Genomic DNA, 13,944 nt, shown 5'->3' with positions numbered 1-13,944 from the left:
CTTCCGAGTCCCTATTTTTGGGAGATTGTACGTGACATTGTTGTTGTCAGCAGCAGAGGTCCTCATAGCAGTTTTGCAAAGCGGCAACAAGGAAGACAGCTGCAGAGCTTCTGATTCTGAAGATGAAGAGGAATACCAAAATAATCAATTTGAAGATGGGTAAGTGCATTTTCAAAAACTTGTTTTGCAGTATCACAGTAATAGTACATTTTGTGCATAAATTTGACCACCTTGGCTAAATGCTGCTTCTGTAAACAGTTTGTATATCAGTAGTAAAAAGTAGTAAAATTCACTGTGTATTAGTAAAGGTTTACTTTGTGTAAAAGTTATTTCTTTGTGTAAAAGTGAGCTTCACTTACAAATAGTGTAGATGCATTTTAGGCATTGACTGTTTTATCATTCTGTCATCATACTGAGCAGATGAGACTGTCTTTCACAGAATTATAGTCATTTATTAGTGTGTATACCCTTAAAACAAATGCAATATCTACAAAGTCATCATTGTGCTCTGTAAACCATAGAATAGAGCCATCATAAGGAGATTTAGGTCATTTTCCTTATAAAAAACAAGCTAGGCCTATTTCACTGTCAATGTTACACAATCATGTTCCTTCAGAGAAGAAGCAAAATTACTTGGGTAATCATTGTCAGGTGTTATCGTGGTTAAATTAATGGTGATGCAAGAGCCTTAGGACACAGCTGTGTGTTTTGAATGTGCAAGGCCTGTCCTGCTCATTAAGTGATTGGTAACATCATGGTTTTGTCATCAAGGCCACACCACCAATTGGTATAAATTCAAAGCCTCTAGAAGTAGTCTTGAAGCACATGTTGCTTTTTGAACATGGCTAAGTTGAAGAACGAGTGAGCAACGGGTTTGAATGAAGGCCCTTTTTGATGCTGGCTGAAGTTACCGCCGCATAGCCAAGGACATGAGATGCTGTCTAAGCACTGTAAAGTACACTTTAGACCACCAGGATGCCACTCAAGAACACCAGAACCGAAAGGGGACGGGTAGAAAAAAAAAACTTTCAGACAGACATCTCAAAATTCATATTGACACTAGAGATGAGCTGCTGTAATTGCTGTACAAGGTGGACATACCAAATATTAAAGTTAAAAGTGGATAAAATAAGTAGAATTCACTTCATCTGATAATTATTGCAACCACCTGCATGTTTCATGAACATGAACATGAACATGAAATGAAATCATGTTTTCTGCCATAACTTTGCCTTAAACAGCATCCACTGTATGCTGTTTATGTGTTTTTTTCAGAGTGTTCAAAAAATTCTTACAAGTAATGAATGTTCATGTGTACAAGTAATGAAATTTATTATTTATTTTACAGAGCAGAGTCACAGCTGCCAAGGTCCAGTAAACCACAACCACATCTTTTTAGCAGACACCACTGCCTGCCATCAGGTGAAGAAAATATGCACATTATGTAAATAATGTAAATAGTGTGTTTCCTCTGTATTTATATACAGTAAATAGTTGGTTTGTAAAATAAAACTTGTAATGCTTGTAATGCTTGTAATTTTTCATTTGCACACATGCCATGAAGCTTGATGTTAAGTGTGATGTCGTTATTCAGTCCCACATTATCTCAGTCCATTTCGTCCACATGAATAAACATATGTTTGAAGGAGATTTGAAGAGTTTCAAAAACTGGACTTCAACAGGCCAGCTTTGGGCCAAATTATCTGTAAAAACATTGCTCTTGGACAAATAGGTGCCAGATTTTCATATATAAAACATAGGTATCATGTTATATGCAAGCACCATTAAAAGGTGAATTGAAGGAAAACCCGTAAAAAAAAAAAGAAAATGACCTTAGGCTTCAGATAGACAGATAGCATGAAGAATGTTTGCACTACAGTGCATGGGATCACTGTGAACTGGGATGAACACCATCTCTGTTACAATATTATTCATTCTTCCAGAAAAGATTACAACTGCATTGTATACAGATTTCCCTTTATATGTCTTTAAATATGTATTCTTGTTCTGTTTTATTTAGTACGTATTCGTTGTATGTGAAGCACATTGAGCTTATTGTATGAAATGTGCTATATACAGTTACATGTAAAAATTTGGGAACCTCTTGTCAGAATTTATGTTGGTGTGTATAGCTAAGTGAGTAGACCATAGATAATCTCAAAAGTAAAGAAAAAGTTAAAGACGAAACATTTTTTTCAACATTTTTTTTCAACAGCAAGATAAGACCATAGGACCATAATCAACTTGTTAGGGAATTCATCACAGTCATCCTTAGGAAAGGTCAAGTGATGCAAATTTCAAAGCTTTATAATTACTGAAGACTCCTCAAACCCTGTCCCAACAATCAGCAACCAAGGGCTCCTGTGAGCAGCTGCCTAGAACTCATGTAGCCAGTTCGTAATGTAATGAAGAAACGGCAGTTAACAGAAATGGTGAAAGTTTTTAGGGAGAACTGCTCATTGGATTGCTAGAAAGGCAAATCAAAGCCCTAGCTTGACTGCAAAAGAAATATTGAGAAAGAAAACCTGTCCTGCGTCCTCACCACAAAATTCAGCATCAGACATTTGCAAAGGAGCATCCTCACATGGCTGATGATGAAGTCAGAAAACAACTTTTTGGTCACAATAGGGTCATAAAAGGTCATAAAAAAACATCTCTCGAACTGTTAAGCATGGGTGTGGATTAATCATGCTTAAGGCTTGTGCTGTAGTCAGTGGCACAAGGAACATTTCACTGGTAGAGGGAAAAATGGATTTAATTAATACCAGCAAATTCTGGAAGCAAACATCACACAGTGTGTAATAAGAGCTTAAGATGAAAACAGTATAGCTTCTGCAGCAGGATAGTGATCGAAAACTCACTTCAAAATCAACAATGTACTACCTCACGAAGCACAAGCTGAAGGTTTTGCCATTGCCCTCAGAGTCCCCCAACCTGACATCATCAAACATCTGTGGATAGACCTTAAAAGAGCAGTGCATGAAAATGTTCAAATCTTGATAGGAAGAAATGTATGGTTTTCAAGACGGCAGTCATGACAACATCCAGCTGGGTGGCTCTGGCACAGAGTGCTTTCACTGACTGATAACCAAATGTGCTCATGGCACCTAGCATTGACAATAGAAACTGTAGTTAGGATACCAAATGTAATTTGTTTGGACACCCCTACTATGTGTGCATCAAGGGATAGAAACAAAGCCTTTCCCCCCTTGGATTTATACTTGAGAATCTGCAAAGATATTTGCCATGCTCCTTTATTTATTCTTTTCAAAATAAATATAATTTGGTCCGGATGTATGATTTGAGCTACAACCTTATTAACTCTTTAAGATAAAATCGTTGACCTACGTAGGTTGGCATTCAGTATGACTGGCATTCAGAGGAGTCTTTTTTGCGTATTACCACAATGGAGGTTGCTTCCCTCCATTATGAGCCATTGCACTGGATTGCACAGCATAATGATATGCTTGCAGTAAAAGGGACATATTGTGATGTAAAGCTTTTATAAATTCAGAAATGTTTTCATTACTTTCTGGGCTTTTGTTGTTTTTCAAAGTGGAAATTATTTCTTGTATCTCCCACTGCTTAATTGGTTAGGGTTATGTATTCTTTGCTATTGACTCTGTTAATTCAGTTATTTTGTCATTTTTCAGAAATGATGCTTAAGCACAAGATCTAAGTATCTATATCCATTCATGTATAAATTAAACTGTGTTGTAATATAACTAATCAATTCTTAATCATTAAGGAGAGACGTTCCTCCACTGTTTAGACATAAGGCTCAGGAGATTATCAATGATGGATGGACATATAGTATTAATCAAATTTAAAAATAGTTTTCCTAATTAGTGATATAATCACTTAGTTATTGAGACTACACTAACCGACCAGTGAGTGTAGCTCACACTGATTATTGCATAGCAATTGCATTATAGCATCTGTTACTCTTTGTCCTCTCTCTTCATGTGAAGTCATCGGGTGTTACGTCACACAGTCTTTATCTGTGCCAGTCGGTCTCTGAGTGTGCAAGCATCGGCCTGCCGCAGCAGTGTTCCTCCAAATCACAGTCTGGATGACAAAGGGGGTAGTGGGACGCTGGTCTTTATTGATGTCGAGAACATCAATACGGTGAGACACGCAGCATGCCACATACATGCAGTATGCAGTTTTTTGCTCTTGCATCACAGTTCACTGTTCAAACTTTGTTTTAATCTGCCTCCTCTTGGCTCCCAGAGTGAAGCTGGTGTGCGTGAGTTCCACATCGTCCAGGTTTCCAGCAGCAGTCAACACTGGCGCCTCCAGAGGTGTATCAACCCAGCCAAGGAAAAAGGTGTGTCTGGCACACTGAGTCATCTGTGCTTCATTCTTCAGTGGTCTATTTCATTTTATTCTTTATTGTTTACAGCATGAGTGGTAAACACTGATGTGGTCTTCATTTTAATAGACCTTTCCCAGTGTCTGAAAAAGCAGACAAAAAACAGGTGGACAAATGAGCGGCTATCTGCACTGATTTCACAACTAGTTTTTTCAAACCCATTTCAAAAAGAAAAACACCTCCAAAATACAGCCATCAACTTGTGAAGATCTACTATAGATATGTTTTTTCTGTTTAAGTATCACCTGGAACTTAACAACAGCCACTGATATGGAATCCATAGTTCATTTAGCTCAGAGAAGTCAGTTGGTTGTTGCATAGCTTTTGAAGGTTGCTGCCATTCACCCAGATACCACCTGTGTGAAAGGCTATCACCCACCCCTCCTTAACTTCACACCTGTGGACTGCCCTTGAGCAAGGCATTTTAGCCCAGTGGTGCTGTTCCGTGGCAGTAGTAGAAAACTTGCTCCAGACTAGTAGTGTAGAAACACAGCAGGAACCCTCTCTTAAAAACATAGTGCTACTAGTGTTCAAAAACATTATGGGATATACACTATATTGCCAAAAGTATTGGCTCACCGCCTTGACTCGCAAAATGTAAGTGACATCCCATTCTTAATCCATAGGGTTTAATGTGACGTCGGTCCACCCTTTGAGGCTATAACAGCTTCAACTCTTCTGGGAAGGCTTTCCGCAAGGTTTAGGAGTGTGTTTATGTGAATGTTTGACCGTTCTTCCAGAAGTGCATTTGTGAGGTCACACACTGATTTTGGATGAGAAGGCCTCACTCTCAGTCTCCGCTCTAATTCATCCCAAAGGTGTTTTATCGGGTTGAGGTCAGGACTCTGTGCAGGCCAGTCAAGTTCATCCACACCAAACTCTCTTATTTATGTCTTTATGGACCTTGTTTTGTGCACTGGTGCACAGTCATGTTGGAACAGGAAGGGGCCATCCCCAAACTGTTCCCACAAAGTTGGGAGCCTGGAATCGTCCAAAATCTCTTGGTATGCTGATGCATTCAGAGTTCCCTTCACTGGAACTGAGTGGCCAACCCTACACCATAACCCCCCCTCCACCAAACTTTACACTTGGCACAATGCAGTCAGACAAGTACTGTTCTCCTGGCAACCGGCAAACCCAGACTCATCAATCAGATCGCCAGATGGTGAAGCAGATTTGTCACTCCAGAGAATGCATCTCCACTGCTCTAGAGTCCAGTGGCGGCGTGCTTTACACCACTGCATCCGACGCTTTGCATTGCACTTGGTGATGTACGGCTTGGATGCAGCTGCTTGACCATAGAAACCCATTCCATGAAGCTCTGTACGCACTGTTCTTGAGCTAATCTGAAGGCCATATGAAGTTTGGAGGTCTGTAGCGATTGAATCTGCAGAAAGTTGGCAACTTTTTAGCAATAAGTGTATTTAGTAATAATATTCACAAATGGTTTGTGAAGTGTTTAACTTAATGATAATGTTTTATGATATTATATTATTATATTGATATTATACTGTAATAATGACCTTATGGCAAAAATAATGTAAATGTATGCCATCTTTAACCAAAAAACAGGATATTAAAACAGCTAGGTCCACAGAAATCCTGCAGAATGATCAAAGTACATTTCATAATGTATGTATGATAAATTAATCTCAACTCAAATGTCCAATTATTTACCATTTTTTTCAGAACTTTCAACCACATTTCTTCATCAATTAATGGAACTGGCTCAGATATCATCATGGTACTCTGCTGATGGTGTCATCGCCAGTGGTAGTATGTCATAATGCGTGCTTAAGATATTGACTATTCTCATGTTACTGAAACATTTGATAAAAATGATACATCATTCTATCTAGGGTGTAACGGCACACACAAGTCGTGGTTCAGTTGATACCCTGGTTTAAATCCACAGTTTGGTGCAAGTTCGGTACAGCAGGAAATAAAAAACAAATGCATAAATATATGCTATATGTTATGACCCAGGACATATTCATCAAGGTCAGTAATGCTGATGTGAGTCAGTTTGCTGTTCTAACTTTTATCACATGTTGTTACGGCATACAATGAAACGTTTACGGATGGAACTCATGCTTGTGAACTTTGGTTAAGCGTTACACACATCAGTCTGCATATTATGTAGTCTGTGTGCATCACACTGTGAACCCTGTACCATGACAGTTCGTCACAAACACAGGATCCATTACAGCCATACTTCTATCGAAAACAGTGCTTGCATGTGATGTTTGATGTCACTATCAATCACAGATTCTCTCTCTCTGCCCTCTTCCCCACCAGACTGCAAACTCATCAGCAGAGAAAGAGCCAAGCTGTGTTTCAGGGCCATACGATGCAAGCCCCACCAAGGTACCTCATACAGAAAAAGCAAGCTTTGTCAATCTGCTTTAATCATAATTACAGTTTTGAGTAAACACAGATTTGTATTTGGATGCATTTTGTCCATTATTTCTAGCTACTTCGGGCGCCATACAGAAATACACCTTTGCAGACCTGAATCTGGGAAATGAACGGGTAAATTGAAAACAGAATGTTGTTGTCAGTTTAATTTGACCAATGCACATTCTCATTTTGATACTTTCGAAGAGCTTAATGAAAAAAAGACGTTATCTGATCCTTTGGAGCTCAGTGATCAGATGTAGGCCTGATTTCACTTTGTTTGGATACTTCTGGTGGTTGATACTTGTTAGCTGGCTACAGAAAACTCTAAAATTGCTGTGTCTCTACTTCTCTGTAGTCATTTAACCTCTATGTCTACCCACCTCTGCTTTACCTTCACCTCTTGCTGCTGTTTCTGTGTAGATCATCAGTTCCTCCACACCCTGTGGAGATTTTTTCTTCCGTGGCTGCCGAACCTCAGAGTCTCAGCGAGTGGATGTAGCATCGCCCAGAACAGCATCCAGCATCAAGAGTCAGAGCTATGTCCCCACTGAGGGCAGAGCCTCTGACATCAGCAACATTGTAAAGAAGTGTAATGAGCTGGACCTCAACATTATTGTCATCTGGAAGGTACATATAACAGAGCCAGATGACAACCGACTCTATGACAAATGCTAGGTTTGTTAGATCTAACCAAACATACCACAACAAAGAGGTAGGGTTAGGATTAGGGGTATAATCACTGAGTATGACTCAGTTATTCATCTTTTTTTCTCTTTTTTTATTGAAATCAGTGCTTGAGTTTCCAGTTTGTGGTGTGTGTCTGTACAGGCCTATGTGGTTGAGGACAACAAACAGCTGATCCTAGAGGGCCAGCTTCACGTGGCACTGCAGACCATTGGCAAAGAGGCCAGTTCTCTGACTCCCAGAGAGGTACAGTATACATGCACAGTATGAATGTGTCTGGGCCATGTGAGATTGTTGGTGTTAACTATAAAAACATGCATGTGCCCTTATTGATAGTTTGCTGCTGGCACTTACACCTGGATTTGCATGACCAGACATGATAGTAATCTTGCCACAATTAAAATTCTTAAGATACTGTACATACTGAATACAGAATATGCAGCTTTAGACTCTGATGCAATGCTTCCTATCACACAAGGGCTTCATCTTGAAAAGTTTGTGATGAGGCCATAAAATAGAGGTGATGTCAGGGTAGGTGTTGTACACTGTAACTTTGTGTGTGTGTGTGTGTGTGTGTCTGTGTGTCTGTGTCTGTGTCTGTGTGTGTGTTTGTTTGTTTGTTTGTTTGTTGCAGGAAGCTCAGGAGATGGTGCTGCTAAAGTTTAAATCAGAGCTGCCTCCTCCAGTCGCCCTCCCCTCTGCAGAACTGTCCCAACTAATCAAAACAAACCTGCACTACCCTGAGACCTACACACATCTTTTTGTCCAGGATAGGTGGGACACACACACATATACACAGAATCATGCTCATCAATAACATTTGTCCTTCTACAATGTGATAATAAACCAAAAAAAAACAGAGTTCTGTCCCTGAAATTGCTCTCTGGAACTCCTGATTTTGCAAGGAATTGCTGGACTTATGGCAGACACACACACACATTATGCATGTGCACTGCATATGAAATGTCTTGTTCACAAGGGTGTATTTGCTACAGTAACACTACACTACGCCTAGGGTTTCAGGTTTCGCAAAGGTGAGCTAGTTAAATTCTGACTGATCACACTCCTTGTTACATCACTGCAACAGCTGTAGCATTTCAATAATTGTGCTCAGAGTTGCATCATTTGACCCCCTTTTATCAGATTTGAAAGAAAGTACATGATGTCTTAATTGAGTTTAATCAGGATTGCTCAAAGGCATAGAGTTATTTGATAGGCCACACACACTTGCACCAATCAATATATAATTTCAATATGGCACATAATTGATGCCAGGGCATCCTTACTTAAATTGATCAAAATCTGTCCACTAGATTTTGAGGTCCACATTTTGGGTATTATATTGGTATTTGTATTTCGGCTCATAATGCTTCAGTAGGTTGGTATTCCCATTCAGGACCTGAAGAAATTTACCCATTTTTATTTTATAATGATTATAATGATATTTATAATGATTGGACAAATCGTTAATGCGTTAATTTCATATTACTTAAAAAGGAATTCTAAATGGTGGAAAATCATCATGGCAGACTTTTGTGGTCCAAAACGTTTTTAGAGTACATTGAGTTGGACATTGAGTTCGGGCCTTAATCACAACACCACCATGTGGCCAATTCGGCTCATATTTCTTTGGAAGCACAAACATAATTTCCAGTCATGGGGCTGAGTATCATGTTTCTTGCTCATTCCAGCTAGAACACAGTAATTTGAACACAGACCACTGATAATAAAATTAACAATAATCATAACAATCCGGCATAAACACAAACAGGTTCTGCCTCTTCAGGGCTTGAACCTCAATAGTAATAATAAAATGGCACAAAAGCAATAGTATAATAATTAGGCATAGGTTGTAGACAGCATTTCACAAACTAAAAAGCTTCTCTTGACACAGGTTTGTGTATGTTATCCAATCTCGTCTGCTTCTTTTCACACATGCTAACATCCTGTGGGTCACTCTCAGTATATGAAGAGAGTGGGAGAGGTGAAAAAGTTATTCAGTGTTGTACCAGTTATCGGTGTTTGCCCAAGGAAGACGAGTGTATGAACAGAAGGCAGAGGTGTGTGAGAGTAGAGTAGCTTGATATCAAAGATAGCAGTGCAAGTTTTCAAACGTCTTGTTCAGTACTGACACATACTAGAAGCGACTTACAATAAGTGCTTTCAACCATGTGGATGCTACCCAAAAACTGAAAATTTCTTACATCAACTCCATCAAATAAGCCAAACAGCTTGAAGCTTTTTTTTGTTTTGCTTTAAGTATTCATGAGCCAGGGTGAGTTTACAGTCTGCGACAGAAGATGTGTTGGGTTTCTGCTGTCCTGTTCCACCATTGTGAAGGCAGGACAGAAAACTGTCTTTTGTTTAGATGGGCCCTCTTCGTATTGAGGGGACAGCAAGCTGTAGAGAAGCAAGCTATTTGGTCGTAGCAGAGAGTAGTGGACATGCTGGGGCGTATGGTATTGAATGTAGGATGGGCCTGAGCCATTCGCTGCATGGTAGACAAGTGCCAGTGTCTTGAATTGTTTTTGAGCAGCCACCGGTAGCCGAGCAGCAGCGTAGTGTGGGAGAACTTAAGCTGAAGACCAGCCAGGCTGCATTGTGGAGGAGTTGCAGAGGTTGGATGGGAAGTGCAGGCACACCAACCAGCAGCGAGTTGCAGTATTTTAGTAGCAAGACTACAAGAGCCTGGACCAGAACCTGCAATGTGGTCTGGTCCTAACCCTAACCCTGTGATGTTGTGAAGCTTGAATTTGCAGAAGCATGGTGTCACAGCAACATTTGCCATACAGAGCATAGCTGGTCATCCAGTGTCAAACCTTTGTTCCTTGCAGTCTGAGCCAGGGACACCACAGAGTTCTCAGTGGTAATCAAGAGGTCTTGTGCATTATGGCTTAAGATAAGATACGACTTCATTTATCCCCACCCGGGGAAATTTGAGTATTGCAGGCAGCAGAAGGAGAACTATATGAAAAATTGCCATTAAAAAATACTGGCAAAACTTTGAGGAGAATTTCACAATTTTAACAGAAATTGCCCGTGGATTTAAATTGCACATAGTGGGTATGGATGAGTTTAGTCCAGTGTTTACTCTTTTGCACAGTAGTAAATTTAAATGTAGAAAAACAGTACAAAAACAGTAGAATGAAAGTAATATTGCACAAGATATTTCGTGCGTGTGATTGCAGGCTGAAGTATACATAAACTACACATTAGTACATAAACAGTCTAAATCTAAATCCAGTGCTACATTAAGCAATGCTGGAGTTGAACAGCTGACAGCTGTGGTAGTGTTCCTTCTTGCAGAGTGGATGCAGCAGTCTCTTGCTGAAGGAGCTGCTGAGGGCCCCCACTGTGTCATGCAGGGAGTGAGAGGGGTTGTCAACGATAGATGTCAGCTTGGCTAACATCCTCCTCTCACCTACTTTCTCAATGGTGTCCAGAGGGCAGTCCAGGACAGAGCCAGCTCTCCTGACCAGTCTGTTAAGTTTCTTTCTGTTCCTCTCAGAGTTCCACAGCCCCAGCAGACCACTGCATAAAAGATTGCAGATGCAACCACAGAGTTATAAAAAGTTTTTAACAGTGTCCTACACACTCCAAAGGACCTCAGTCTTCTCAGCAGATGGAGACGACTTTGGCCCTTCCTGTACAAGGCATCTGTGTTGGTGGACCAGTTCAGTTTGTTGTTGAGGTGGACACACAGGTAATTGTATTCCCTTACGATCTCGATGTCCAGATCTTGGGTGTTCACCGGTGTAGTCTGTGGTGATTTCCTGTGGAAGTGTATCATTATCTCCTTGGTCTTGCTGGCGTTGATGTGCAGGTGGTTCAGTCAACACCAGTCGACAAAGTTGGTGATGACTTCCCTGTATTCCAGTTTGTTCCCCTGTGATACACATCCAATGATGGTTGTATCATCGGAGAACTCCTGGAGGTGGCAGCTGTCAGTGTTGTGTCTGAAGTCCGAGGAGAGAGCATGTTATCCTGCGGAACCCCCATGCTGCAAACTACCACATCCAAAACCAGTCGCGAAGCCTCACATACTGTTATCTGTTGGTGAGGTGTTTGATGATCCATGCAGCCAGATGGTAGAATCAAACCTGTTGAAAAACAGGTTCAGCTCGTTTGCCCATTTAGATTCAGGGCCCCTGCTGCTGTCACTGATGTGACCTGAGATGGTTTTCAGGCTCCTCCAAACCTCTCTGGTGTTTCCCCTGCAGGCGCTCCTCCAGCTTCCTCCTGTAGCTGTCCTTACCTCTCCTAATCTCCTTCTTCAGCTCCCTCTGCACCCACTTCAGCTCAGTTTTGTCCCCACATCCACTGAGATGTGACTCAAACATGCAGAAATTCATGCTGTCACCTGGTTTTAACTTTTAAATTAAAACAATATTTAACTTATTAATAAAACCTAAAATTGCTCCTAAAAAACTTGGCATCCTTAGTTTATGGTTCTCAGAGGAACTGTTAGTAAAGCTGGTTTTCTCTCCTTCTCTAGTCTCTGTATGGTACCGGTTACTCTGACTCTGTCCAACTGTTCCTTGGCTCAAGTGGATGTCATCATTGACTTGCGACACAAAAGCACCAGGTAAGTTTCTTGATAGATGATGTGTGTATATTTACTGTACTTTATATTTCACACTTATTAATAGCAGAAGGTCTTCTGCTATTAATTTGTCATCTCTAAGACTAAAATGACATAATGGCAATTACTATGACATCATCAGGAATATTTTCTCATACTTGACAACATTCTTCCAGAGCCACATGACATGAGTAGTACTTTAAATGATGAGTTAACTGTCATCAAAGCCTATTAAGTTGTATCGTATAATTCATCACAGTTGATTCTGAATACTTGCTACATTTCTTTCTTTCCATTCCCATTTTCCTTTTTTAATAATATATATTTCTGTCAAAAAGAAATAACTGTCAATCACATAACTCAACCTTACGAAGTAACTTATGTACACAGATGTTCAAATAACGATAAAATAATTACTATTTAGGGAAGAGTCCTATTTTATACACATGTATATCCAATAATACACAAAGAAGGCATGTTGCTGTCTGACAGTGGACAGTAGACTTGTATTTGATGGCCAGTTAAATATAACTTTAACTTTCAATAGTCTTGGATACAGTGAAAATGTTTTCTAAGCTCTCCATCCATCCCTGCCATTTCCAGCCCAGAGTCTCTGGAGGTCCACAGCTCATTCACCTGGGTGGGTCAGACCCAGTACAAGCTGCAGCTGAAGCCTCAGGAGATACTGTGCCTGACTCTGCGAGCCTGTTTCCTCCAGGCAGGAGTCTACAACCTTAACACACAGCGAGTCTTCGCCAAACCATCAGAGCAGAGTGGCATGTGTGAGACGAGTCAGCAGACAGCTTGTCCTGCTCTCATAATCATCAACAATGCCTGAGCAGGGCATCATGGCCTGCAGACAGGAGGACCTGAACTCTGTTGACACAGAGACTGCTGAGCAGTCCTCAACACACATAACCATACGTGTTCCTCTTGATTAATACTGAACAGCAGGAAATGATTGCGATACTGTACTAATTAGTAAAAGAGAAAAAGGTTTATTTAAAACAAGCCGCTACAGTTTGTGGACCTCAGAACTGTTTCCCTCCATCAGCCAAGTATCGAATCGTCTTGCTTTTTCTGTACAAGGCCCCCTCATCAGCACACAGATTTAATCTCCTACCCTCCAGTCCACTGTGCCTCTATTGTCTCCAGCCATCCTGTTTCACCCACCTGCCACCAGTATCTCAAATACTCATTTCTGTTTGGAACCCAACAAAAGCTAGGTCATTTGGCACCTGCCAATGTTAGACTACAATGTTGACTCTGATGTAAGCTTTAAAGCAAAGTCAGAGACAAACAATAAAATAACAAGAACTTTCTCCACCTCACCCCACGTCCCATCTTTTCACTGAGTCTCCAGCTTTTCCTGATGTCCTTGTCAAGAGGCTGGCAAATGAAACCCATCTTACTGCTCATTATCTGTGTGATTTCACTGTCACTACAAAAAACTGACCATATTGCCTCATGTGCATGCAGTTGATTTTCTAGAGACCAACCTATCTAATCAGCATAACCCCTAACCTGTGTTTAACCTCACCATATTGTGATTGAGCTCTTATTATGCATTGACTTGACAGCTTTTTCTGAAAATTCTGTATTATATTTATATAACAAATTGAATGTAAATAGAAAATAAAAATGAAACAATGATACTGTATGTACTGTGAGAGACTGATCTCTGAGCAGGAACAATCTGACGTTTGTAAGACCTGGAACTCTCTGCTCTGTGTCTATAAAGTATAGAAAAATAGAAAACATGAAACAAAATTACAAACAATTTAAATAAAAAGTAGTTACTGGTTTAAGACTGACTCTCAGCAGTGTAACAAATGTGTGTTGGTGGACTACAGGTTTTTTGAGATGGCAAGCAGTTGCCGAGGTAAATGACAAAGCAAGGGTG

At 40.3% G+C, this 13,944-nt stretch overlaps 1 protein-coding gene across 1 annotated transcript in view; it reads left to right on the top strand.

Annotated features, from left to right (window-relative positions):
• The window catches only part of trappc8 (trafficking protein particle complex subunit 8), a 43,254-nt gene extending 29,553 nt beyond the window's left edge, over window positions 1-13,701 (top strand). Inside the window, exons 21-29 of the mRNA XM_041935559.1 lie at window positions 3,972-4,128; window positions 4,234-4,330; window positions 6,674-6,742; window positions 6,849-6,907; window positions 7,196-7,402; window positions 7,604-7,705; window positions 8,094-8,233; window positions 11,955-12,044; window positions 12,645-13,701. Coding sequence (XP_041791493.1) covers window positions 3,972-4,128; window positions 4,234-4,330; window positions 6,674-6,742; window positions 6,849-6,907; window positions 7,196-7,402; window positions 7,604-7,705; window positions 8,094-8,233; window positions 11,955-12,044; window positions 12,645-12,879 — 1,156 coding nt within the window. The 3' untranslated portion in view covers window positions 12,880-13,701. The remainder of the gene's footprint in view (window positions 1-3,971; window positions 4,129-4,233; window positions 4,331-6,673; window positions 6,743-6,848; window positions 6,908-7,195; window positions 7,403-7,603; window positions 7,706-8,093; window positions 8,234-11,954; window positions 12,045-12,644) is intronic.
• Window positions 13,702-13,944: the final 243 nt, after the last annotated feature.

The sequence above is a fragment of the Chelmon rostratus genome, chromosome 4 (genome assembly GCF_017976325.1).
Source record: "Chelmon rostratus isolate fCheRos1 chromosome 4, fCheRos1.pri, whole genome shotgun sequence".
Lineage (NCBI taxonomy): Eukaryota > Metazoa > Chordata > Actinopteri > Chaetodontiformes > Chaetodontidae > Chelmon > Chelmon rostratus.
This window is presented reverse-complemented; position numbering and strand designations above follow the sequence as displayed.